At 32.7% G+C, this 26,767-nt stretch overlaps 1 protein-coding gene across 2 annotated transcripts in view; it reads right to left on the bottom strand.

The window, feature by feature from the left end:
• The window catches only part of LOC142226433 (UPAR/Ly6 domain-containing protein CG9338), a 54,860-nt gene extending 30,286 nt beyond the window's left edge, over window positions 1-24,574 (bottom strand). Inside the window, exons 1-2 of one of the 2 annotated variants that reach the window (XM_075296452.1) lie at window positions 24,169-24,574; window positions 23,655-23,794 (exon numbers count right to left, since the gene is read on the bottom strand). In XM_075296452.1, the coding sequence (XP_075152567.1) occupies window positions 23,655-23,709 (55 nt within the window). In that variant the 5' untranslated portion in view covers window positions 23,710-23,794; window positions 24,169-24,574. The remainder of the gene's footprint in view (window positions 1-23,654; window positions 23,795-24,168) is intronic. The other variant, XM_075296453.1, reaches the window with a different exon arrangement.
• Window positions 24,575-26,767: the final 2,193 nt, after the last annotated feature.

Genomic DNA, 26,767 nt, shown 5'->3' with positions numbered 1-26,767 from the left:
GAGTATATATATTCTGGATCGTGGTGAAATTATGAGTCGATCTAAGCATGTCCATCCGTCCGTTCGTCTGTTGAAATCACGCTAACTTCCGAACGAAACAAGCCATCGACTTGAAACTTGGCACAAGTAGTTGTTATTGATGTAGGTCGGATGGTATTGCAAATGGGCCATATCGGTCGACTTTTACGTATAGCCCCCATATTAACGGACCCCCAGATTTGGCTTGCGGCCCCTCTAAGAAAAACATATTTCATCCGATCTGGCTGAAATTTGGTACATGGTGTTGGTATATGGTCTCCAACAACCATGCAAAAATTGGTTCACATCGGTCCATAATTATATATAGCCCTCATATAAACCGATCCCCAGATTTAGCTTGCGGGGCCTCTATGAGAAGCAAATTTCATCCGATCTGGCTGAAATTTGGCACATAGTATTAGTATATGGTCTCGAACAAACATGCCAATATTGGCCCATATCGGCGCACAATTATATGTAGTAAATAAACCGATCCCCAAATTTGGCTTGCGGATCTTCTTAGAGAAGCAAATTTCATCCGATCCGGCTGAAATTTGGTACATGATGTTAGTATATGGTCTCCAACAACTAAGCAAACATTTGTCCACATCGATCCATAATTATATATAGCCCCATATAAACCGATCCCCAGATTTGGCTTGCGGAGCCTCTAAGAGAACCAAATTTCATCCGATCCGGTTGAAATTTGGTACGTGGTATTAGAATATGGTCTCTAACAACCATGCCAGAATTGGTCCATATTTATATATAGCCCTTATATAAACCGATCCCAGATTTGACCTCCGGAGCCTCTTGGAGGAGCAAGATTCATCCTATCCGGCTGAAATTTGGTATATGGTGTTGGTATATGGTCTCTAACAACCATGCAAAAGAAAGGTCGATTAAAACGAATATATTCATTTCTTGACCGGTATATATAGGGAAGAAATAATTATGAACCGATATGAATTTTTGTGCGGTAATTATAGAGCCAGAATTGAAATATGGGGGTCGCTTTATATGGGGGCTATATACAATTATGAACACGATTCTACCACAAATGGTAGATTGGTAGAATTCTTGATGTTTTGGAAGATTTTGCAAACTATTCCTCTCCAACTATGAAATGCTTCATAAATTTTCTAGAGAAATAACATTTTGATAAAATTTTCTACAGAAATAAAATTCTGACAAAATTTTCTATAGAAATAAAATTTTGACAAAATTTTGTATATAAATAAATTTTTGACAAAATTTTATATAGAAATTATATTTTAACAAAATTTCCGACAAAATTTTCTATAGAAAGAAAATTTAGACAAAATTTTCTATAGAAATATGAAATTTTGACAAAATTTTCTATAGCAATAAAATTTTGGTATATTATTTTTGCTCGAGTGGCAATCGTGATTTTTCTGTGACTGGGGATAGGTTTATTTGAGGGCTATATATAAAATAGATCGATACGGACCAAGTTTTTTTCGGATGAATTTTGCTGATTCAAGAGGCTCCGGAGGTCAAATCTGGGGATCGGTTTATATGGGGGCTATATATAATTATGAACCGATGTGGACCAATTTTTGCATGGTTGTTGGAGACCATATACCAACCCCATGTAGAACATTTTAGCCGGATCGGATGAAATTTGCTTCTTGCATGGTTATTAGAGGCCATATACCAACACCTTGTATCAAATTTCAGCGGGATCGAATGAAATTTGCTTCTCTTAGAGGCCCCGCAAGCTAAATCTGGGGATCGGTTTATATGGGGGGCTATATATAATTATGGACCGATGTGAACCAATTTTTGCATGGTTGTTGGAGACCAAATACCATGTACCAAATTTCAGCCGGATCGGATGAAATATGCTTCTCTTAGAGGGTCCACAAGCCAAATCTGGGGATCCCTTTATATGGGGGCTATAAAATTCAACCGAAATGGCCCATTTACAATACCACCCGACCTACATCAATAACAACTACTTGTGCCAAGTTTCAAGTCGATAGCTTGTTTCGTTCGGAAGTTAGCGGGATTTTAATAGACGGACGGACGGACGGACGGACATGCTTAGATCGACTCAGAATTTCACAACGACCCAGAATATATAAACTTTATGGAGCAATATTTCGATGTGTTACAAACGGAATAACAAAGTTAATATACCCCACATCCAATGGTAGAGGGTATAAAAATATTGATGACATATTTTAACCGTTCCATCCCCATCCACATTTTCTAAAAATGATTGAGTTTATTTAAAAGTAACAAATATTTATTAAATCAATTAATTCAATGATGGGGTAACATTTACAAATCAATTAAATTTGATTGCAAAATGTTGTACACATAGATATGTATGTGTATAACACACAGTCTCCATATATTTGAAATCATACTAATTGATTGTCGAGAGAAAAATTGAATTCTTGAACTTTGATTTTTAAGCACGAAAATCTATTAAGCGCGTGATTTTCTAAATATAATGTATTATTAAAATATTCAAAAAAGGCTTATAATACATCCATATGTACAAGAAAAACGAATTGTATGTATAAATTATTTTCTATTTCCACTTCATTGAATTATTCAATTTTCGCAGTAGTTAAACTAAATTTACCTTCAATCAAGAGGTGCAATAATTTGCAACGAACCTACGAGTTCGTTAAGAGAACGATCTTTGTTAAAAAAATAAGGCACAGTGGGGGGAAATTTAATCGGATTAGATTTAATATTATTTAATCTTGGGTTTTATAGAATGTTGGATTATTTTTTTTTTTAATCCAAGATTCAAAGATAAAATGACAAAATGATCTACACACTAATAATGAATTTAGGTAAATTTTATTTATTTTTTTTTAATAAAAAACAAGTAAGGAAAGTCTAAAGTCGGGCTGGGCCAACTATATTATACCCTGCACCACTTTGTAAATCCACATTTTTCTTACTATATCAAATCCGTCAAATGTGTTGGGTGCTATATATAAAGGTTTTTGTCCCAAATACATACATTTAAGTCTGACTCCATCTGAACAAAATTTATAATCTATAGACTAAAACAATTTAAAAAGTTTATTTTCTTTAAAATGAATTATTAAAGAAAAATAAAAGGCATTTTAGAGCGATGGTGTTAAATGCTAGTAAAAAACTGTTCACGTCTAAATAAATTTATGTTTATATTATAAAAATATTTATGTATGTTTACAATGAAAAAAATATTGTCGTGGGGTCAAAGATTTCATGTCTTTAAAATACGAATACAACTTTTGCTTAGCATAGAAGACGCATTTATCTAAAATAAAGTTATTTTCCTTCTCCAAAAGTCGATAAACTTTTCAATGAAGTCGTATTGTTCTCATAATTAAGTGATTTGACTTAAAAATGGGTATCTTAACATGAAAGAAAAAATTTATAGGCTAAGGTTAACTTGACTTTAAAAATTCAGAAAAATTTTTTAAATTTAATGAAATTGTCTTTAAATTTGTTGTCTTTTTGCATCTTGACTACAAAGCAAAAAATCGTTCAAATATAGGACATGTTTTTCAAAACTTTATTTTAAAGAAGTTTTTTACTTCAAACATAGCATAATTTCTACTGGAAGTCGAGTCCTAATTTGGAAAATAAAGTTGCCGTTAACTCGTTTTTACAGGACTTTTATAGCATATGAAGAAAAAAAGCTGAGAAAGCGAAAAATTAAAATTTGCTTCCTAGAAGCAAATACACAAAACCAAAATTTAAAAGAGAATTGTGTCTTAAATGTATCCTTACTTGTATTCTCCGCTTCTTTGGCTCGGAATCAATACCAAATTTTTTAAAGTAAAGACAAAATCTTTGGAACCGAGTATGCTTTTTTTTTCAGTGTATACTCGACTCCACGTTCTTCTTTTGTTAGAGTTTTTGAATTCCTTCCAAATTTTAAAGTTGTGTACCAAAAACAGTTTTTTGTTTCAAAATTGATATTTTTGCAATAAAAAACTAATATAATGTATTATTAAAATATTCAAAAAAGGCTTATAATACATCCATATGTACAAGAAAAACGAATTGTATGTATAAATTATTTTCTATTTCCACTTCATTGAATTATTCAATTTTCGCAGTAGTTAAACTAAATTTACCTTCAATCAAGAGGTGCAATAATTTGCAACGAACCTACGAGTTCGTTAAGAGAACGATCTTTGTTAAAAAAATAAGGCACAGTGGGGGAAAATTTAATCGGATTAGATTTAATATTATTTAATCTTGGGTTTTATAGAATGTTGGATTATTATTTTTTTAATCCAAGGTTCAAAGATAAAATGACAAAATGATCTACACACTAATAATGAATTTAGGTAAATTTTATTTATTTTTTTTTAATAAAAAACAAGTAAGGAAAGTCTAAAGTCGGGCGGGGCCAACTATATTATACCCTGCACCACTTTGTAAATCCACATTTTCGATACTATATCAAATCCGTCAAATGTGTTGGGTGCTATATATAAAGGTTTTTGTCCCAAATACATACATTTAAGTCTGACTCCATGTGAACAAAATTTATAATCTATAGACTTAAAATTTAAGTTGGCTAATGCCCTGGGATAGTACACTATGTTAGTAAAAACAGGTAAGGGAAGTCTAAAGTCGATCGGGGCCGACTATATTATACCATATCACATCCGTCAAATGTGTTGGGGGCTATATATAAAGGTTTGTCCCAAATACACACATTTAAATATCACTCGATCTGGACAGAATTTCATAGACTTCTACAAAATCTATAGACTCAAAATTTAAGTCGGCTAATGCACTAGGGTGGAACACAATGTTAGTAAAAAAATATGGGAAACATTTAAATCTGAAGCAATTTTAAGGAAACTTCGCAAAAGTTTTTTTATGATTTATCGCTTGATATATACACCCTCAAAAAAAATCGCTTCTTTAACATATGTTCCAAACATATTTTGCAGGAAGCATATATATTATTGGATACTGCCGAAACATTAATATGTTTGTTTTATGTGAACATATTATATGTTTGGAAGCATTTTGAGCCCAAAAATATTATATGCTTGGAAGAATTTTCCCCAAAGACGATTGTGCTCATTGCCTAACATACTCGTAATTTTCACTTCCACGAAATATTTTAGTTCTTGGCACCTTTTTCTGTAATACAAATAATGTTGAAGAAATTATTCACTTTTATAAATTTTTTAAATTTTACCTTTTGCCTGCACGGAGAATCGAACCGAGGACCATACAATTTGTAAGCCAACACACTATCCACTGGGCTACGTAGCTGTTATAGTCACCAGTAGATAATTATTGTTATAAGTTACAGTTATATAGCATAGTTTGCAGCGCCCACGAGCCCATGCAAACATAACATTATTTAACAGAAACATACATTTGTTTGCCACGTGGAGCAGTGGTTAGCCTGTCTGCCTTGCATGCAAAGGGTCGTGGGTTCAATCCCTGCTCCGACCGAACATTTTATTTATTTTACACATTTATATCTATACTATATTAAATTTTTATAATGAAACTTCGAAATGTGGGTTATTAAGATTTATAGTCAGTAACAGTGCTTGATATAAACGAAATTGACTGATTTTTGGATAAAATATTATTTTTTTATTGCAAAAATAACAACTTTGTAACAAAAAACTGTTTTTGGTACAAAACTTTAAAATTTGGAAGGAATTAAAAAACTCTAACAAAAGAAAAACGTGGAGTCGAGTATAAACATACATAAATAAATTTATAATATAAACATAAACTTATTTAGGCGTGAACAGTTTTTTACTAGTATTTAACACCATCGCTCTAAAATGCCTTTTATTTTTCTTTAATAATTCATTTTAAAGAAAATAAACTTTTTAAATTGTTTTAGCTGCAAAACTCGAACTTAATGCCCGTCAACTCCTCGTGGACTACTTATTAATAAAGAGGAACTAAACTTTGTTTTTATACATTTTACTGGGTCATTTTTCACTATTTCCTCCTTATTTCATTTTACTGTCCCAACTCTAAAAAGAGTATAGTGCACGGATGAAAAAGACTGTTTTTCATATGTTTGGCTATAAACATTATATGTTTGGAACACAAATTTTTAAACACAATATTTTTGAGTGCAAGCATATAATGTTCATAAACTAGCATAAAATGTTTGGGACATATATGTTAATATGTTAGAACATATTATGTTTGGGACATAAAATGTTTGTAAATATAATATGCTTAGATGCAAACATATATTAATTTAGAAATAGCCTATAAACATATATGTGTTTAGTAGCTTGGAGCGCTATTTAACAGGGAGCGATATTGAATTAAGTTGGTGGTTGTTGATTGTTATTACAAAATTAACATTTTATTTTTCCTTGGGCAATTGATCAGCTACTTCTTTGATCCTTACAAACTGTGTGGTCCGCTGTTCGAATCCCCGTCCGGCAAAAGGTAAAATTAAAATAAAAAAAATCATACAATTGAATAATTTCTTCTACAATGTTTGTATTACAGAAAAAGGTGCTAAGAACTAAAAAATCTCGTGGAAGTGAGAAAGATGTGGGGGAATATTCAATTGGGCAGAAACAAAATTTTGAGCATTCAGGTCGAAAACCTATGTTGTTAGCACCTATATTACCTGTTTATTTTCATAATTCATTTTGATTGTAAATATATAAATAAATAAATAAAATTTTGAGCACAATATTGTTTGGGAGAATTTTTTTAAGCATATAATATTTTTGGGTGCAAAATGCTTCCAAACATATTATATGTTCACAAAATAACATATTGTTTTTTGGAAGACAACATTATTGAATTTGGATGCAAAAATACAAAATGTTTGGAACTTAGACTACCAAAACATATATTGTTTAGATCAATATGCTTTCACACATATTATATATTGGAAGAGATCAAACATATAAATGTTTGAGCAATACCCAAAAATATATATGCTTGAAGCAAAATATGTTTGGGAGTATATGTTACAGAAGCGATTTTTTGTGAGCGTATGCCCTTTCGTTATTTTTATGAAGACCCCTGATTTCTTTTAACGAACCAAGAAAAAAATTGTGCCCATAATGCCAAAATGATAAACAAAACACATGTCCACACATACATAAAATGCTGCTTTCAAGGCGAAAAAATATGCTGTTTGTTTTTCAAAAGTCTATTCTCTTTGTTCCGAATGTCTATTCTCTTTATTCAAATTAAATAATATTTATGGCCTTATCATAAAACAGTTTTCCGAAACAACATACAAGCGGTTTCACAGAAATTGCGCTCATTTCATTCTCTCGCTGTGTTATGTTGATATCTTTTTATTCAACCCTCCCGAATCTCTATTTCTTTCTCTCTGTCGCTCTCTGAATAAAGTATCACAACATATATATGTTTACTCGAAATTTGTAAATTTATATATGTTTACATTCACGCATATTATTTTTATGAAACATTCATGCCCCAAACATAATATATTCTAACATATTAACATATGTGTCCCAAACAGTTTGTGTTAGTTTAGGAACATTACATGTTTGCACTTAAATATATTGTGTTTTAAAATTGTGCCCGAAACACATTTTGTTTATATCGGAACATATGAAAAACATATTTTTCTAACAGTGTATGTATTAGAAGTTTAGGAATATTAGAGTCGTTTTTACAACTTTTCGACTAAGCAGTGGCGATTTTAAAAGGGAAAATGTTGGTATTTTGACCATTTTTGTCGAAATCAGAAAAACATATATATGGGAGCTGTATCTAAATCTGAACCAAAATCCAACCAAATTTGGCACGCATAGCTAAAATGCTAATTCTACTCCCTGTGCAAAATTTCAACTAAATCGGAGTAAAAAATTGGCCTCTGTGGTCATATGAGTGTAAATCGGGCGAAAGCTATATATGGGAGCTCTATATAAATCTAAACCGATTTCAATCAAATTTGGCACGCATACACTGTTAGAAAAATATGTTTTTCATATGTTCCGATATAAACAAAATGCGTTTCGGGCACAATTTTAAAACGCAATATATTTAAGTGCAAACATGTAATGTTCCTAAACTAACACTAAATGTTTGGGACATCTATGTTAATATGTTAGAATATATTATGTTTGGGGAATGAATGTTTCATAAAAATCATATGTGTGAATGCAAACATATATAAATTTACAAATTTCGACTAACCATACATATGTTGTGATATTTTATTCAAAGCGACAGAGAGAGAGAGAGTATAGAGAAAGAAATAGAGATGGAAACCGGGAGAGTTGACGACGAAGATATCAACATAACACATCGAAAGAATCAAAAGAGAACAATTTCTGTGAAACCGCTTGTATTTTGTTTCGGAAAACTGTTTTATGATAAGGCCAAAAATTTGATATGCTTAAGTCTAAATATTATTTAATTTTAATAAAGAAAATAGACATTCGGAACCATTTGAAAAACAAACAGCATATGTTTTCGCCTTGAGAGCAGCATTTTAGGCATGTGTGGACATGTGTTTCGGGAGTTTTCATAAAAATAACGAAAGGGCACTATACTCTTTTTAGAGTTGGGGCAGTAAAATGAAATAAGGAGGAAATAGTGAAAACTTACACAGTAAAATGTATAAAAACAAAGTTTAGTTCCTTTTTATTAATAAGTTCTCCACGAGTAGTTGACAGACACCTTCAAATATAAAAACGGGCATTAAGTTCGAGTTTTGCAGCTAAAACAATTTAAAAAGTTTATTTTCTTTAAAATGAATTATTAAAGAAAAATAAAAGGCATTTTAGAGCGATGGTGTTAAATACTAGTAAAAAACTGTTCACGCCTAAATAAATTTATGTTTATATTATAAAATTATTTATGTATGTTTACACTGAAAAAAATATTGTCGTGAGGTCAAAGATTTCATGTCTTTAAAATACGAATACAAATTTTGCTTTGCATATAAGACGCATTTATCTAAAATAAAGTTATTTTCCTTCTCCAAAAGTCGATACACTTTTCAATGAAGTCGTATTGTTCTCACAATTAAGTGATTTGACTCAAAAATGGGTATCTTAACATGAAAGAAAAAATTTATAGGCTAAGGTTAACTTGACTTTAATAATTCAGAAAAATTTTTTAAATTTAATGAAATTGTCTTTAAATTTGTTGTCTTTTTGCATCTTGACTACAAAGCAAAAAATCGTTCAAATATAGGACATGTTTTTCAAAACTTTATTTTAAAGAAGTTTTTTACTTCAAACATAGCATAATTTCTACTGGAAGTCGAGTCTTAATTTGGAAAATAAAGTTGCCGTTAACTCGTTTTTAAAGGACTTTGATAGCATATGAAGAAAAAGGCTGAGAAAACGAAAAATTAAAATTTGCTTCCTAGAAGCAAGTACACAAAACCTAAAATTAAAAGAGAATTGTGTCTTAAAAGTATCCTTACTTGTATTCTCCGCTTCTTTGGCTCGGAATCAATACCAAATTTTTTAAAGTAAAGACAAAATCTTTGGAACCGAGTATGCTTTTTTTTCAGTGTATACTCGACTCCACGTTCTTCTTTTGTTAGAGTTTTTGAATTCCTTCCAAATTTTAAAGTTGTGTACCAAAAACAGTTTTTTGTTTCAAAATTGTTATTTTTGAAATAAAAAAATAATATTTTATCCAAAAATCAGGCAATTTCGTTTATATCAAGCACTGTTAATGACTATAAATCTTTAATAACCCACATTTCGAAGTTTCATTGTAAAAATTTTATAAATGTGTAAATTAAAAAAAAGTGTTCGGTCGGAGCAGGGATTGAACCCACGACCCTTTGCATGCAAGGCAGACATGCTAACCACTGCTCCACGTGGCAAACAAATGTATGTTTCTGTTAAATAATGTTATGTTTGCATGGGCTCGTGGGCGCTGCAAACTATGCTATATAAATGTAACTTATAACGATAATTATCTACTGGTGACTATAACAGCTACGTAGTCCAGTGGATAGTGTGTTGGCTTACAAACTGTATGGTCCTCGGTTCGATTCTCCGTGCAGGCGAAAGGTAAAATTTAAAAAATGTATAAAAGTGAATAATTTCTTCAACATTATTTGTATTACAGAAAAAGGTGCCAAGAACTAAAATATTTCGTAGAAGTGAAAATTACGAGTATGTTAGGCAATGAGCACAATCGTCTTTGGGAAAAATTCTTCCAAGCATATAATATTTTTGGGCTCAAAATGCTTCCAAACATATAATATGTTCACATAAAACAAATATATTAATGTTTCGGCAGTATCCAATAATATATGTGCTTCCTGCAAAATATGTTTGGAACATATGTTAAAGAAGCGATTTTTTTTTGAGGGTGCACTATTCACTCCATTGTGTCCTAAATTTAATGAAAACAAATTTAAAGCGAATATTATTATTAATTTTTATTTTTGATCCAAAGATTCCATAACTCAGTTTGGTAGAATTTTTGATGTTTTGGAAGATTTTGCAAAATATTCCTCTCCAACTATGAAATGCTTCATAAATTTTCTATAGAAATATAACATTTTGACAAAATTTTGGTACAATCGTGATTTTTCTGTGTTTGGGTATCGGTTTATTTGGGGCTATATAATATAGATCGATGCGGGCCAATTTTGGCATGGTTGTTATCGGCCATATACTAGCGAAATGTACCAAATTTCAACCGGATCGGATGAATTTTGCTCCTTCAGAGGCTCCGGAGGTCAAATCTGAAGTTTGGTTTTTAGTTGTTACACCCTCAAAAAAAATCGCTTCTTTAACATATGTTCCAAACATATTTTGCAGGAAGCACATATATTATTGCATACTGCCGAAACATTAATATGTTTGTTTTATGTGAACATATTATATGTTTGGAAGCATTTTGAGCCAAAAATATTATATGCTTGGAAGAATTTTTCCCAAACACGATTGTGCTCATTCCCTAACATACTCGTAATTTTCACTTCCACGAAATTTTTTAGTTATTCGCACCTTTTTCTGTAATACAAATAATGTTGAAGAAATTATTCACTTTTATAATTTTTTTAAATTTTACCTTTCGCCTGCACGGAGAATCGAACCGAGGACCATACAGTTTGTAAGCCAACACACTATCCACTGGGCTACGTAGCTGTTATAGTCACCAGTAGATAATTATCGTTTTAAGTTACATATATATATAGTTTGCAGCGCCCACGAGCCCATGCAAACATAACATTATTTAACAGAAACATACATTTGTTTGCCACGTGGAGCAGTGGTTAGCATGTCTGCCTTGCATGCAAAGGGTCGTGGGTTCAATCCCTGCTCCGACCAAACATTTTTTTTTTTTTTTTTTTAATTTACACATTTATATTTATACTATATTATTTTTTTTTAAATGAAACTTCGAAATATGCGTTATTAAAGATTTATAGTCAGTAACAGTGCTTGATATAAACGAAATTGACTGATTTTTGGATAAAATATTAATTTTTATTGCAAAAATAACAATCTTGTAATAAAAAACTGTTTTTGTACAAAACTTTAAAATTTGGAAGGAATTCAAAAACTAACAAAAGAAGAACGTGGAGTCGAGTATAAACATACATACATAATTTTATAATATAAACATAAATTTATTTAGGAGTGAACAGTTTTTTACTAGCATTTAACACCATCGCTCTAAAATTCCTTTTATTTTTCTTTAATAATTCATTTTAAAGAAAATAAACTTTTTAAATTGTTTTAGCTGTAAAACTCGAACTTAATGCCCGCTTTTATATTTGATGGTGTCCGTCAACTCCTCGTGGACTACCTTTTAATAAAGAAGAACTAAAGTTTGTTTTTTTACATTTTACTGTGTAATTTTTCACTCCTTTCCTCCTTATTTCATTTTACTGTCACTAAAGGGCACTATACTCTAAAAAGAGTATAGTGCCCTTTCGTTATTTTTATGAAGACCCCTGATTTCTTTTAACGAACCAAGAAAAAAATGGTGCCCATAATGCCAAAATGATAAACAAAACACATGTCCACACATACATAAAATGCTGCTCTCAAGGCGAAAACATAAGCTGTTTGTTTTTCAAATGTCTATTCTCTTGGTTCAGAATGTATATTCTCTTTATTCAAATTAAATAATATTTAGACTTAAACATATCAAATTTTTGGCCTTATCATAAAACAGTTTTCCGAAACAACATACAAGCGGTTTCACAGAAATTGTTCTCTTTTGCTGTGTTATATTGATATCTTTCGTCAACTCTCCCGGTTTCCATCTCTATTTCTTTCTCTATACTCTCTCTGTCACTTTGAATAAAATATCACAACATATGTATGTTTAGTCGAAATTTGTAAATTTATATATGTTTGTATTCACACATATGATTTTTTATGAAACATTCATACCCCAAACATAATATATTCTAACATATTAACATAGATGTCCCAAACATTTAGTGTTAGTTTAGGAACATTACATTTTTGCACATAAATATATTGTGGTTTAAAATCGTGCCCGAAACACATTTTGTTTAAATCGGAACATATGAAAAACATATTTTTCTAACAGTGTAGAGACCATATAGGTACTAACAGCACGTACTAAGTTTCAACCGGATCGGATGAATTTTGCTCCTCCAAGAGGCTCCGGAGGTCAAATCTGGGATCGGTTTATATGGGGACTATATATAATTATGAACCGATATGGAGCAATTTTTGCATGGTTGTTGGAGACTATATACAAACCCCATGTACGAAATTTCAACGGGATCGGATGAAATTTGCTCCTTCAGAGGCTCCGGTGGTCAAATCTGGGGATCGGTTTATATGGGGGCTATATATAATTATCAACCGATATGGACCACTTTTTGCATGGTTGTTAGAGACCATATACTAACACCTTGTACCAAATTTCAGCGGGATCGGATGAAATTTGCTTCTCTTAGAGGATCCGCAAGCCAAATCTGGGGATCGGTTTATATGGGGGCTATATATAATTATGGACCGATATGGACCAATTTTTGCACGTTTGTTAGATACCATATACCAACATCATGTACCAAATTTTAGCTGGTCCGTTTATATGGGGGCTATACGTAAAAGTGAACCGGTATGGCCCATTTGCAATACCATCCGATCTACATCAATAACAACTACTTGTGCCAAGTTTCAAGTCGATAGCTTGTTTCGTTCAGAATTTTACCACGACCCAGAATATATATACTTTATGGGACAATATTTCGATGTGCTACAAACGGAATGACAATGTTTATATACCCCCCATCCTATGGTGGAGGGTATAAAAATTGTAAAGCGGAGATTTTTTAAATTGTTTTTTGCTTTTAAAGAATTTTGTCCATATTGTTGCTTAAACTACGAGTCCTCCAAATTTAGGTTGCAAAATAGTTCATATTCATGGTCCAGACAATTCAATATAGATAAAATTTTATTGCAAAAATATTTGTACAAAAATTGTTTTTGCTTTTTGTATAAAACTGTATTCCACTCCGCATTTAGTAGATTTGCTCCGATTATCCCACCATTGTGCTTCATGCACAATTTAGTTTTGTATAGTGTAAATTTGTTCACCTAAATCATCTCGAGATATATATCAAGTATGATTGCTTAACTGACCGAACGACTGACTGTCTGGTAATTATTTTTGAAATGCATGGCTTTAAAGTAATTCTCTTCTTTTGTAGTTTACATACTAATTGAATTCAATGTCAAATGAGAATAATGGCCCCACTATCATGACGAACCAATGACGCCGACTCAATTATCGAAACAGACTCGCCCTCATGTTCATGCTGGTGCTGCTGCTGCTCTCACACATTTGAAAAAAAAGTGTTCAAATTGGAAGTGTTCAAAATTGACATGTCACACTGAGCTGTTTGCATGATAATGTGTTATTTATCCCATATAGATGTGGATGTTTTTTCTTTATGAAATTTTCCATGTAAATGACACTGAATGATGGCTGGATGCACAGTAATATAATTAACAAATGGGATTTTCTAATAATAGGAAAATTTATTAACATAATTTTAAGAGTTATATTGAAACAAAAAGTAAACCTGATTTTTTTTCAAAATGCTTTCATTATGATTTAGATCGGGGATGTTGCCGAAAATTCTACACACTTTTGTAAGGAGAACTATATTGTACTCCACATTTTGAGATTTACACAAGGTGTTTCCAGCAAAAAACGATGGAAGTTGTTGTTCCACAAACATTTCTTTTAAAATGCATCCCGGATTCTCCCTTCCATTGTTTCCACTTCCGATGCTGTCCTTTTGGCCAAGTCCATAAACATTTCTTTTAAAGCGCATCCCCAATCTTTTTTACACTTCTGATGCAGTACTTTTGGGCAAGTCTTAGAAAGTACAGAATTAGGCTATTACTCGTATAAGAGAAAATTTAAGGTTTGGACAATTAAATTTCACAAAAACGGAATAGAAAATCAATAAAAAGTAAAAAAAAAAATATACAAATAAATAAATAAAAAAATTACCATAATTTTTAATTATTTGTTGCTTTTAAAGGGAAAAACATATGCCGAAAAAAAACACAAAATAAAAACGATGTATACACAAAAAAAAATATTTTCGTGATATTAAAGATTACGCAACCTCAATTTTAGGATAAGCAATTTAAAAATCTTAAGATTTAAGATAAAAACGCTTCAAATATAGGCTAAGACTTAGTTTGAGGATTTAGAATCATTGGTTTATAGTTTTTTTGTTTTTTTATATACCCTGTACCACACTGTGGAACAGGGTATTATAAGTTAGTGCATATGTTTGCAACACCCAGAAGGAGACGAGATAGACACATGGTGTCTTTGGCAAAAATGCTCAGGGTGGGCTCCTGAGTCGATATAGCCATGCCCGTCTGCCCTTGTGTCCGTCTGTCTGTGAACACAATTTTTATAATCAAAGTCTAGGTCGCAGTTTTAGTCCAATCGATTTCAACTTTGGCACAAGTATGTGTTTTGGCTCAGAATAGAACCCTATTGATTTTGGATGAAATCGGTTCAGATTTAGATATAGCTCGCATATATATATATATTTCGCCCGATATGGACTTATATGGCCCCAGAAGCCAGAGTTTTACCCTAATTTGCTTAAAATTTTGCACAAGAAGAACAATTAGTACTATAATCAAGTGTGCCAAGTTTTATTGAAATCCGTTCAGATTTAGATATAGCTCCCATATATATCTTTCGCCCGATACGGCCCCAGAAGCCAGAGTTTTACCCCAATTTGGTTGAAATTTTGCACTAATTGAAAATTTTAGACTGGGAAAATATCTTAAAACAAATCGGAGATGGATTTATATGTAGGTGCTATATCACAAAATTGTCCGGTATGACAATTTTGTGATACTCGATGTGTTACAAACGGAATGACTAAGTTAATATACCCCCATCCTATTGTGGAGGGTATAAAAACAAATGTATCAGAATAATCTATTGTTCAACATATTCGCTAAGTGTTTTCCTTACTGGCGATTCTCATGCTCCAAAATGCGACATGTTCCGAAGAATTGTCTGTGAGCTGGCTCTACTAAAATGCTACAGGACATATCGTTTGGAATGGGTCCAAGTCGTGTCCTAAAGTGCAAATGTAACCCGCGATGTTAAAGTGACCGGTCGCTTCCATACGTTTTGACCACAACTTGTACTGGACCTTACACACCAGGGATTAGTCCTGTACCGGTCCTGGGTTGGATCCATTTGACGCAGGGTTGTTTCATTCGGAACTTAGCGTGATTTCAAAGGGCGGACGGACATCACAATATCGACTCAAAATGTCACCATGGCTATGAATATATGTACTTTATGTGGTCTGAGATTAATATTTCTATGTGTTGCAAACGGAATGATAATGTTAGTATATCCAATTCTTTTTACATCTTCTAACTGTACATGTGTTTCCATATAATGAAGGGTATATTAACTTTGTCATTCCGTTTGTAATGTGTCGAAATAATGGGGTTATCTTTTAGACAGAATAAATTGATCAGTATAATCTTTAACTGTCCATGTGGTGATAAAATGTAGCACCTCGCACACATGTTTGTTTGTCGCACACATGTTTGTACTTTCAAAAATTAACATAATATTTTATTTTCGTTAAATACTGTCTTATTTTCGTTAAATACAATGTTTTCTAATCAACAAATGTAATAATGATGCAAAAACAAACTAGTTTTTATAGAAAAAATATTTATGTAAAAGAGGGGGTCAAATTAATCCCACGTCCCAAAGTACGCAATAAAATTTCACCTCACCAGTTAAAGGTTAAATAAATATTTCTTTTAAAATCATATCTAGTATTGGATCTTTTTAAAAATGTTCAAGTGGATCAATGATTTATTTAAAATAGGTATTAATAGAATTTAGACAAAATGTTTTTATTTTTTTCCAATGGATAAGATGGTGACGTATAATTGTTATGATTTAAAAACCTTGGTGGCGTATACTTTATGCAAGATATCAATAACATTCATTAGCACCAGAGAACTTGCATTACAATAAATAATTCCAAACGTAACTTCAATTTTATAAAATACATTTATATAGACTTAGAACAAAAAACAAATTGACGACTTTCTCTACTTTTTAACATTTGATTCTTTCGCTACATTCTCTTTCATATTTTAAAATCCCTTGAAGACATCATTGGATTCATTACAACATATGCTTAAGTTTTTTATTTTGAAGTTCGTTACCTTCTAGTAAACAATGAAGAAAAAATACGAAGTAAAAGCTTTTTGTTATCGATGACGACAAAAAGGAAATCGTAATAAAAACTTCGATCGAAAGAGAATATATTACATATAGGCAAAAGCTAAGATGTAAGTATCGAAGATGTTTTTCTCCCAGTTGTTGTTGTTATTGTGGTTTTTGCGACACTAACAAAATAAGAAAGTATGTTAAGCAAGGGCCAAATGTAATCTTCAAAGTGGAGGAATTCAGCGAAGTGTACAAGAACAACAATGAAGAAGTATAACAAAAACAATATATTGTCGTAGTGTAGTCATTTCGTGTATATGTAAATGGATACATACACACACAAACACACGCACGCACAAGAGAAAGAAAATGAACAGGATATAGAGTAAGTAGTGGCGAAAGAGAAAGTAGTGAGAAACATTAAAAAGGGGAGAATAGAATAAATAAGAGCACACAAAATTGGAGCTACAAATTACAATCGAAAAAATGTTATCCAACGAACCAACATTTTTATACCCTCCGCCATAGGATGGGGGCATATTAACTTTGTCATTCCGTTTGTAACACATCGAAATATTGCTCTAAGAACCCATAAAGTATATATATTCTGGGTCGTGGTGAAATTCTGAGTCGATCTGAGTATGTCCGTCCGTCCGTCCGTCTGTTGAAATCACGGGAACTTCCGAACGAAACAAAGCTATCGACTTGAAACTTGGCACAAGTCGTTGTTATTGATGTAGGTCAGATGGTATTGCAAATGGACCATATCGGTCCACTTTTACGTATAGCCCCCATATAAACGGACCTCCAAATTTGGCTTTGAAGGAGCAAATTTCATCCGAGTCAGTTGAAAGTTGGTACATTGTGATAGTACATGGCCGTTAGCAACCATGCCTAACTAGGTCCATATCGGTCTATAGTTATATATAGCCCTCAGATAAATCGATCCTCAATCACACAAAAATTGGTCCATATCAAGTTCATAATTGTATATAGCCCACATATAAGCGACCCCCATATTTCAATTTTAGCTCTCTACGTACCGTGCAAAAGTCCATATCGATTCGTAATTATTTGTAGACTTACCTATACATACCTTTTTTGTCTAATATATACCACGTATGGACTAAGTCACAATTTAGAAAACGATGTTAAGAAGTTTTAAGATACCACAACCCAAGTAATTCGATTGTGGATGATAGTCTTTCGAAGAAGTTTCTATTCATGGTGGAGGGTACATAAAATTCGGCCTGGCCGAACTTACGGCCGTATATACTTGTTTTTTATAAAAACGATTGTGAAGAAATTAGAGGAATCATTTTTGGATACGGATCAAATATGTCATAAGGTATTACTGTGGGACTATATTAAGGTATTATATTAGGGACTATATATATAACATCGATCTCCCGCTAAATTTGTATCCAATAAATTGAGATCTAGTCGAATTAAGTTTTTGTTTTAGCTTCACTAACGGACATGGGTTTAAATTTTTTTAGTCTAACCTACACCCTAAAAAAAAATCGCTTCTGTAACATATACCCCAAACACATTTTGCTTCAAGCATATGTTATATATTTTCAAGGTTTGGTCCAAACAAAATATTGTTTGTATTGTTTAAACATATTATATTTCACCTTAGGGCATAAACTGGCAAAAAAAATTTATGATTTTATTTTTTTTTTTATTTTTAAGGTGTCAATTAGTCACTTCCATTATTTTACTTGCAGCATACTCTCTAGGTCTCTCTTTCTAAACACATTTCTATTTCTAAATTAATATATGTTTCCATCTAAGCATATTATATTTTCAAACAGTTTATGTTCCAAACATAATATGTTCTAACATATTAACATATATGTCCCAAACATGTTATGCTAGTTTATGAACATTATATGCTTGCACTTAAAAATAGTGTGTTAAAAAATTTGAGTTCCAAATATATAATTTTTTATATGAAAAACAGTCTTTTTCGTCCGTGTATATATTATTAAATTTGCTTACGATCTTCCTTGTTTAAATTTTTTATTTATTTTAAAAATTAGTTCTCATGTATTTTAATCAAATACTTCAAAGATAAAAAAGTTTTATTAAAGCTTTCGCCAAGCTTGAAAGACCCTAATTATTTCCGGAATGCTTATCCTCCACAATGGATTTGAATTAGAGGTGTGTCCGTGGGTGAAATTTCACTTAAGGTACGATGTACAATTTTTACAGTTTGAGGTTGAGTTTCTCGTCTAGGCCTATGTTATAATCATATTAGAAAGTCATATTTTTAGGAATTCGAATGTCATAATTAATTTTCATTGACTCCAAATTGTATATAATGATAGATTGAGAATTCCTTATTGAGTCGATATAACTCTATCAGTCTGTCCGTTAGTTTATCCCTCGGTTCATCCGTCGTGTCTACATGTTTAACTTGATGTTTACACGAATGAGTTGGGAATTTTCACTGCATTTACCATAGAAGAGCTTTTTTGCGCATAGAAGAATGTTATTAAATGTTGGAAAAATCAAATGTCCAATTGGGTCGATATAGCTCTGGCTGTCCGTCTGTCAGTTTATCTATCGGTCCGTCGTGTCTGTTTATTTAGGTTAGGTTAGATGGCAGCCCGATGTATCAGGCTCACTTAGACTATTCAGCCCATTGTGATACCACATTGGTGAACTTCTCTCTTATCACTGAGTGCTGCCCGATTCCATGTTAAGCTCAATGACAAGTTACCTTCTTTTTATAGCCGAGTCCGAACGGCGTTCCACATTGCAGTGAAACCACTTAGAGAAGCTTTGAAACCCTCAGAAATGTCACCAGCATTACTGAGGTGGGATAATCCACCGCTGAAAAACTTTTTGGTGCTCGGTCGAAGCAGGAATCGAACCCACGACCTTGTGTATGCAAGGCGGGCATGCTAACCATTGCACCACAGTGGCTTTATTTAACTTGTTGATCAACCGACAGAGGTCGAAATTTTTATCCGATCTTCATGAAATTTGGCGCAGAGAAGAACGCTATTAAGCTTTTTCGTACTTCATTACTGTGATACTTGAGGGGTTGCATCGCGACAAAAAAGTGGATGAAAAAACGGTAACAACACAAGGAATGAACGGAAAAGTGAAGGTCAAATTCGAACCAAATTCACGCTGCAGTGGTAGAAATCTTGCGTGTGAGCTGAAAATATCACGAGAACGCCCATTGAAAGATGGCCTAAAGCTCATGAAAAAGTGTAAGAGATCACCGATACACAAAAAAGTTAGATTGGAAAGTACCAAGGTGTTGCTTGGATTGCACGAAGATGTTCAATTACTGATCTTTGTAACTTCTCCGTTGAGAAGTCATTCTAAATGAAGTAGTTTGTGAACAAACAAAATGGTTGGGTTTACCTATCAATGAGGTCAGCTGAAAAAGCAAACCTTCGATTGGTCATCAGACTTCAGGTACGGTCGATGGAAATGGTGTGGGCCACCGAAACGGCCGATTGTCGCTCTCCGCTCGTATTCATTGATAGTGGTAATTGTCGAATATTATCGGGAAAATGTCCTAAACACTGTATTGAAGCTCTGAGCAGACAAATGGACATGGACATGAATCCAACAGGATTTAGTACCATTGCATTCAGCACGCGTCAACCAAGAATGACTTAAAAAGGAGATTTTGGTGGCCATTTTGCGGTAGAAATGAAGCAGTTGGTCTTGGTCTTTTGTGGCTGAACCATTTGAGAGGGTAAGGTTGGCACTAAAAATACCAGTGTCGATCATCTCAAAAGAGCATTTCTCCGGGAATAAGCCGAAATACCGAAGAGCTACTTTCATGCAACGTGTGATGGTTTTGTCGGCCGTTTAAAGGTCATAATTCATGCCGATGATAGCCAATTCAAACCAATGTGAATTGATGGGAGCCACCATGGTGCAATGGTTAGCATGCCCGCCTTGCATACACAAGGTCGTGGGTTCGATTCCTGCTTCGACCGAACACCAAAAAGTTTTCAGCGGTGGATTATCCCACCTTAGTAATACTGGTGACATTTCTGAGGGTTTCAAAGCTTCTCTATGTGGTTTCACTACAATGTGGAACGTCGTTCGGACTCGGCTCTAAAAAGGAGGTTCCTTGTCATTGAGCCTAACATGGAATCGGGCAGCACTCAGTGATAAGAGAGAAGTTCACCAATGTGGTATCACAATGGAATGAATAGTCTAAGTGATCCTGATACATCGCGCTGCCACCTAACCTAAACTGTAACTGATTCTAAAATTTGATATTATTTCCAACATTTTTTATAACAAAATAAAACTAAAAAAAAATGAAATGAAAAAGAAATGAAAAAATAAAGCATTTTACTTTATTGCATTACATTTCAAGCACTTTGTATATATCTACAACAAATTTCCTTTTTGTGGCACTTTTTTAAAATAATTGTGAAACTTTTTATTCCGAATGACACTTTTTGTGCAACTTTCTACAAATTCTCCACGGCAACACAGCTTAAGAGTACGAAAAATTGAATAAAGTTATAAAAAACGCTCGTCAGCCAAAAAACAAAGTTACTGACATTGTTAGATTGTCCAAAAGAAAGCATCTGACGATGCCGGCTTTAATCTTTTCTCAGACACATTCAGGTTTTATTTTCGAAAATCAATGTCCTTAAAAACTAAAATAATTCCATTATTCAATTTCATTTTCTTCTCAAAATTTAACAAAATTTTTTATTAGTAAAATAGAATTATCAGCCAGCTTTAGCGTTGAGGATTTCTAAAAAGGGGCACAAAAAGTGTCACTCGCAATAAAAGGTGGCACAATCAGTTTGAAAAACTGACCCACTTTTCATAAAAAAAAAGCAAACAATACAAATTAAACAAAAAACATTTATATCCGTTTCTTCAAATAGAATTGGGAAATATAATTTTTATTATATTTAAATTATGCACCAGAGAAGGAATATGATCACCTCAAACATGTTTTAAGAGCAAAATTTTATTTTTGGGTGGTTTTCGCAACAATGTTATTTTCTCGAAAATCATGTATCTGATTTCGAGCAAGCAGGTTATATTTGACGAGAAAATAACATTTTAGTGACAAAAATGTTACATGGTCACCAGAGATGGTCTGTATAAAACTTTTTTAGGTTTGCGACTGTAGCAAAGTCGTAAACGTCGTAAACGTCACATACGCGTCGTAAATGTAGAAAAAGTAACAAAAGTCGCAAACTCAAAATACTTTAGTCGCGTCAGCTAGGCAGTGAATTCGATGATATCCAAGACGATGGTATGTGCGAAGAAGTTTCAATTCAATTTTTCCTATTGTCTTTTGCACGAGTACAGGGTAACCGTGGATTTTCTCGTCCTTTCTTAGCTTTAAGTTCAGTATCCTGTCCAATATAACCCCAAGGTATTTTGCACACTCACCAACGGGAATTTCGATACCACCTAAGAAAATAGGCTTGACCATGGAAAAACTTTCACAAATTTCTGCAGAAACTCACAGCGAATGCTGTCAAACTAAATTAAAAAATGTTCAGGATTTCTTCTATTCAAAATTTGGTTTTCTACAGTAGGTTTACGACTTTTGCGACATACGTATTATACCGTCGCAAATGTATGTCGCAAAAGTCACAGTTTGTGACAGGCCAACCCTGATGGTCACCATACAAAAATAACATTTTGCTCTTGAAACATGCTTGAGGAGATCATATTCCTTCTCAGAGTGTGCTAACTAACATTTTATCTCGATTTACCTACATAAGACGACTTTCGTTGCATAGTTTTAGGCGGTAAATGTATCCGCTTTAAAGCACCGATCATCTTAATAAGGATTTGGAATAAAAAATTACAAAATATATTACAGTATAAAATATATTACAGAATTAATTAAAAAGTGGAACAACGTAACAAAAAAGGTGCACAAAAATCTAAAAATCATGCCATTTAGTGGCATAACAGTAGCACAAAAATATCAACGGCTAAAAATAGTTACAAATTTGCAACTAAGGTATAACATTGTAAAGCTGTCCTCAGCTGATTGAGAATTCAGAGATGGCACACTACAGAGTCTATCACACATTGGTGACATTCCGGTAATTGGTATTGGCCGAATTTCCGGTCACTCATACTTGCTCAGATTCCATAGTAAATTTTTTTTAGACGTTAAATTTCTAAAGAAAAATGTTTCCTTCATTATCAGCCCTACCTCCCTTTTTTGAACAGAAATCCTCCGTACGCTTCTGCTTATGACCAAAGTAATCATGAGTAGTAAAATTCCTTATGATGATAACGAAGACAACATCGTAAAATATCCGAATACGATTTTCTATTTTTTTCTTTTGCCCATCCATAATATAGGAAAGTATGCAGGGGGTGACTCTGTCATATGTTCGCTCCCGAAGATTGACGTCGGCGGTTATCATTCTTGGAGGGGATTAAGTGACAATATTTATGTGGGATTAGATTTCGTCTAAGTATTTCCGTTTTTCTTCTTTTGAGCTTTGAGTGGGGGGAATTAAATAAACATTTCTTTAATAAAAATTTCTATTCATTGACTTTAAACATGTGGGGCGGTGGGGAGGAATTTTTTTTATGAATGCCATTGAAATAGGAGGCATAAGGAATTCCGTGTTTGGCCTGTATATTCTTAGGTTTGTATGTATGTAAAGTGAATATCATAACAGGCATAAACGAAAGAGGGTGGTATAGGTTTACAGAGTGCCAAGGTAGTGGGGTGGGTAGGTTCATGAGGGGTTACGAAGAGGGTCAGGTTTATACTTTATATATACTCGTTTTTTATGACCGTTTTAGTATTATGTAACACCGCCAGTTATATTTGGCTGACATGCTTTCCAAATCAAGAGGTTACCTAATGACCTTTAAAGTTTACCGGACGCAGGAGAGTGAATGACTGACTTTTGAAAAAAACATGAATTTAATTATGGAGACCATAGAGGGCTTACCTTGCTGAACGGCTAACATCAGCACCATTATACTGATAACAATTAAAGACTGCATATTGCTGTAGGTGATGGTGGTATTGGTTTTATTTCCCAGTTACTATTATTTGTCAAATCCTTGATCCTTTCGGTTTGTTGGCCTCCTAGCAAAGAAGTAAATTTTGTGATAGGAATTTAAAATACAATTATTTTATTGCAAAATTTCAAACACTTTCTTTTAAATATTCTCACTAGAATTTTTTCTTATATTTTTTTTCATTAAATTTCGTTCTTTTTCACAAATAAATTTTTCTCAATACAGATTTTTTTTAGTCTTTTTGGGCATATGTGCGCACGTTTGTATGTATGTGGAGGAATTTTTCTTCTTTTATTCAAACGAATTCGATTAAATTTTACTTGGGATTTTGTTGTTTATTTTTTAGGTTCTAATGGCGTTCGTCAATTACGACTATTGTAGATAGTCACAAAATTTTATTTAGAAAAAAATGCGTTTATTTTATCGTTGTGATTTTCTTACTATTTTCGATTTTATTTTCTAAATTTCAATTTCAAATTTGCCCGTTTTGACTAACCGACCAAATGATGACTGACTGCCAGGCTATGTAATCGAGAGTCGTTGCTCGCACACAAAATCGTTTCTTTTCGGAAGCTGTGTGTGAGTATGTATGCAGCGTTTGAAAGTGTTTATGTGTGTGTGTTCTGTGTGCTGACTTTTGTGGAGTGTATGGGAGAGGGGGTCTTTTGCAGGCACTCCTCTATGGGTGGGTGTAGAGTAGGTATATGTGCGTATTTGTTTGCGGTTATTGCTTTTTTCTTTCTTCTATTCGTCTTCAAAACTTGAGTTTGAGTCTTTTTTTCTGATTCTATTCAACCGCCGTCTCGCGATGTTAAATGTTCAGATGACAATGTGAAATTACATTTGAAAATATTTTCCTATCCCTATTGGGAGGTATACAAAATTATATGAGCACGAGTCTCAGTGTTACATTCGCTCATAGAGAATTAAGTAGAAGTAGCTGTGGGAAAAAGTTGGTTATTCAAATGTATGGGAGAGTCCTATCTAAATAATGAGAGTGTGAAAGAGGTTCAAAGAGAAATATTTGAGGCAGAGAGTTAATGAATGAATAGAAAGCTTTTGAAGTAACTGTGGAAGGCTTTTTTCTCTTTTATTATGGTGGCGTTAGAATTTCATATATATTTTGCTGTGAGTGTGTTTTGTATATGTGACTTATGTGAACCTAAAACACTGACAAGCAAATGTGTGATAATTAATTAAAATGACTTATACCAATCTTATACCTACACTCAAAACAAGTTTAGTGCGCAAACATATTATGTTTTATCCTCAGCATATATTTTTTTAAGGTCCCAAATTTCATCCGATATGCACTTATATGGCCCCAGAAGCAAGAGTTTTACACTGATTTGCTTCAGATTTTGCACAAGGAGTACATCTGATAGTGTCGTAAATTGTGCTAAATTTGGTGGAAATCAGCTCAGATTTAGATATAGCTCCCATATATATCTTTGTCTTTATATTTGTTGTGCAAAAAGACAACAAACATAAAGACAATTTCATTAATTTTAAAGAAATTTTCTGAATTATTAAAGTCATATTTTTTTCCGATTTAAATGAAATTTTGCGCAGAGAATAAAATTGCCATTGTATCCAAATTTGGTAAAAATCGGCTCAGTTTTAGACAAAGCTCCCATATATATGGTCTTCCTATTTGGGTAAAAAATTACCATATATACACACATTTTCTTTGTAAAATCGCCACTGCTAAGTCGAAAACTTGACAAAATGACTCAATTTTTGTATACTTCTAATACATATCTATCATAAATGCACGACTACAAATTTTGTCTAAATCGGTTTAGATTTAAATACATGTATATGGGAATATGAACCTTTATAAATGGCATAGGTTAGGTGGCAGCCCGTTGTATCAGGCTCACTTAGATTATTCAGTCCATTGATATCACAGTGGTGAACTTCTCTCCTATCACTGAGTACTGCCCGATTCCATGTTAAGCTCCATGACAAGGGACCTCCTTTTTATAGCCGTGGTTTCACATTGCATTGAAACCACTTAGAGAAGTTTTGAAACACTCAGAAATGTCACCAGCATTACTGAGGTGGGATAATCCACCGCTGAAAAACTTTTTGGTGTTCGGTCGAACCCACGACCTTGTGTATGCAAGTTCCTAACATTTTATTTCTATGGAAAATTTTGCCTACATTTTATTTCTTCGAAAATTTTGCTCAAAATTTAATTTTTATTTAATTTTAAATTTTAAAGTTTGCCAAAATTTCATTTGTATGGATAATTGTGTCAAAAATTTATTTTTACAAAAAATTTCGACAAAATTCTCTAGAAGATTTTTCCAAAATTTAGAAAATTTGTTCAAAATTTCATTTCTATATGATATTGAAGTACCTCTTAATTTTTGATATCTTCCAAAACATCAAACCAATCTCCAAAACAGTAAAAAATCTACCATTTTTGGTAGAATTCTAACAACTGTACCAACTTCGATGCAATCACACTTATCCACAACAAAATATATTTCTCAAGTTGAGCACCATGTGCTCTCATTTAATTCTCTCACTGTGTTATGTTATCTATCTCCGTTGGCATCTTTAACTTTTTTCGCTATTCTCTCCCTCTCTCTGCCGTTTCTTAGCATAATTAACATGTATTTGCATCCAAAAACATTATATTTAAGAATTGAATATCCCAAGCATTAACATGTTCTAACATATTAATATATATATATCGCATACACTTGAAACTAGTTTTTGAATATTATACATACCCAGTAACAAAATTTGGAAGTACTTCCAAAGGTATAACGTTTGGAAGTGCTTTTAAAGTTAAAAGAAAGAAGTTCTTTTAATTCAATTTTTTATAACTCGTTTTTTCATATTTTAAAGGGTATTTTTAACTTTGTTGTTTCAAATAGGTTAAAAACAGATTAACGATTAGCAAAATGGTAAAATTTATTTAAACTTTGCCACAAAATAAAATTAAATCCATTCTGGAAGAATTGCGATTTTTTAATATTTGAGGTGAAGCGTTTCGGGCAAGCATTGGAATGGATAAAAATTTATT

The sequence above is a fragment of the Haematobia irritans genome, chromosome 2 (genome assembly GCF_050003625.1).
Source record: "Haematobia irritans isolate KBUSLIRL chromosome 2, ASM5000362v1, whole genome shotgun sequence".
Classification (NCBI taxonomy): Eukaryota; Metazoa; Arthropoda; class Insecta; order Diptera; family Muscidae; genus Haematobia; species Haematobia irritans.
The sequence above is the reverse complement of the archived record's forward strand: the minus strand, read 5'-3'. Positions and strand labels throughout refer to the sequence as shown.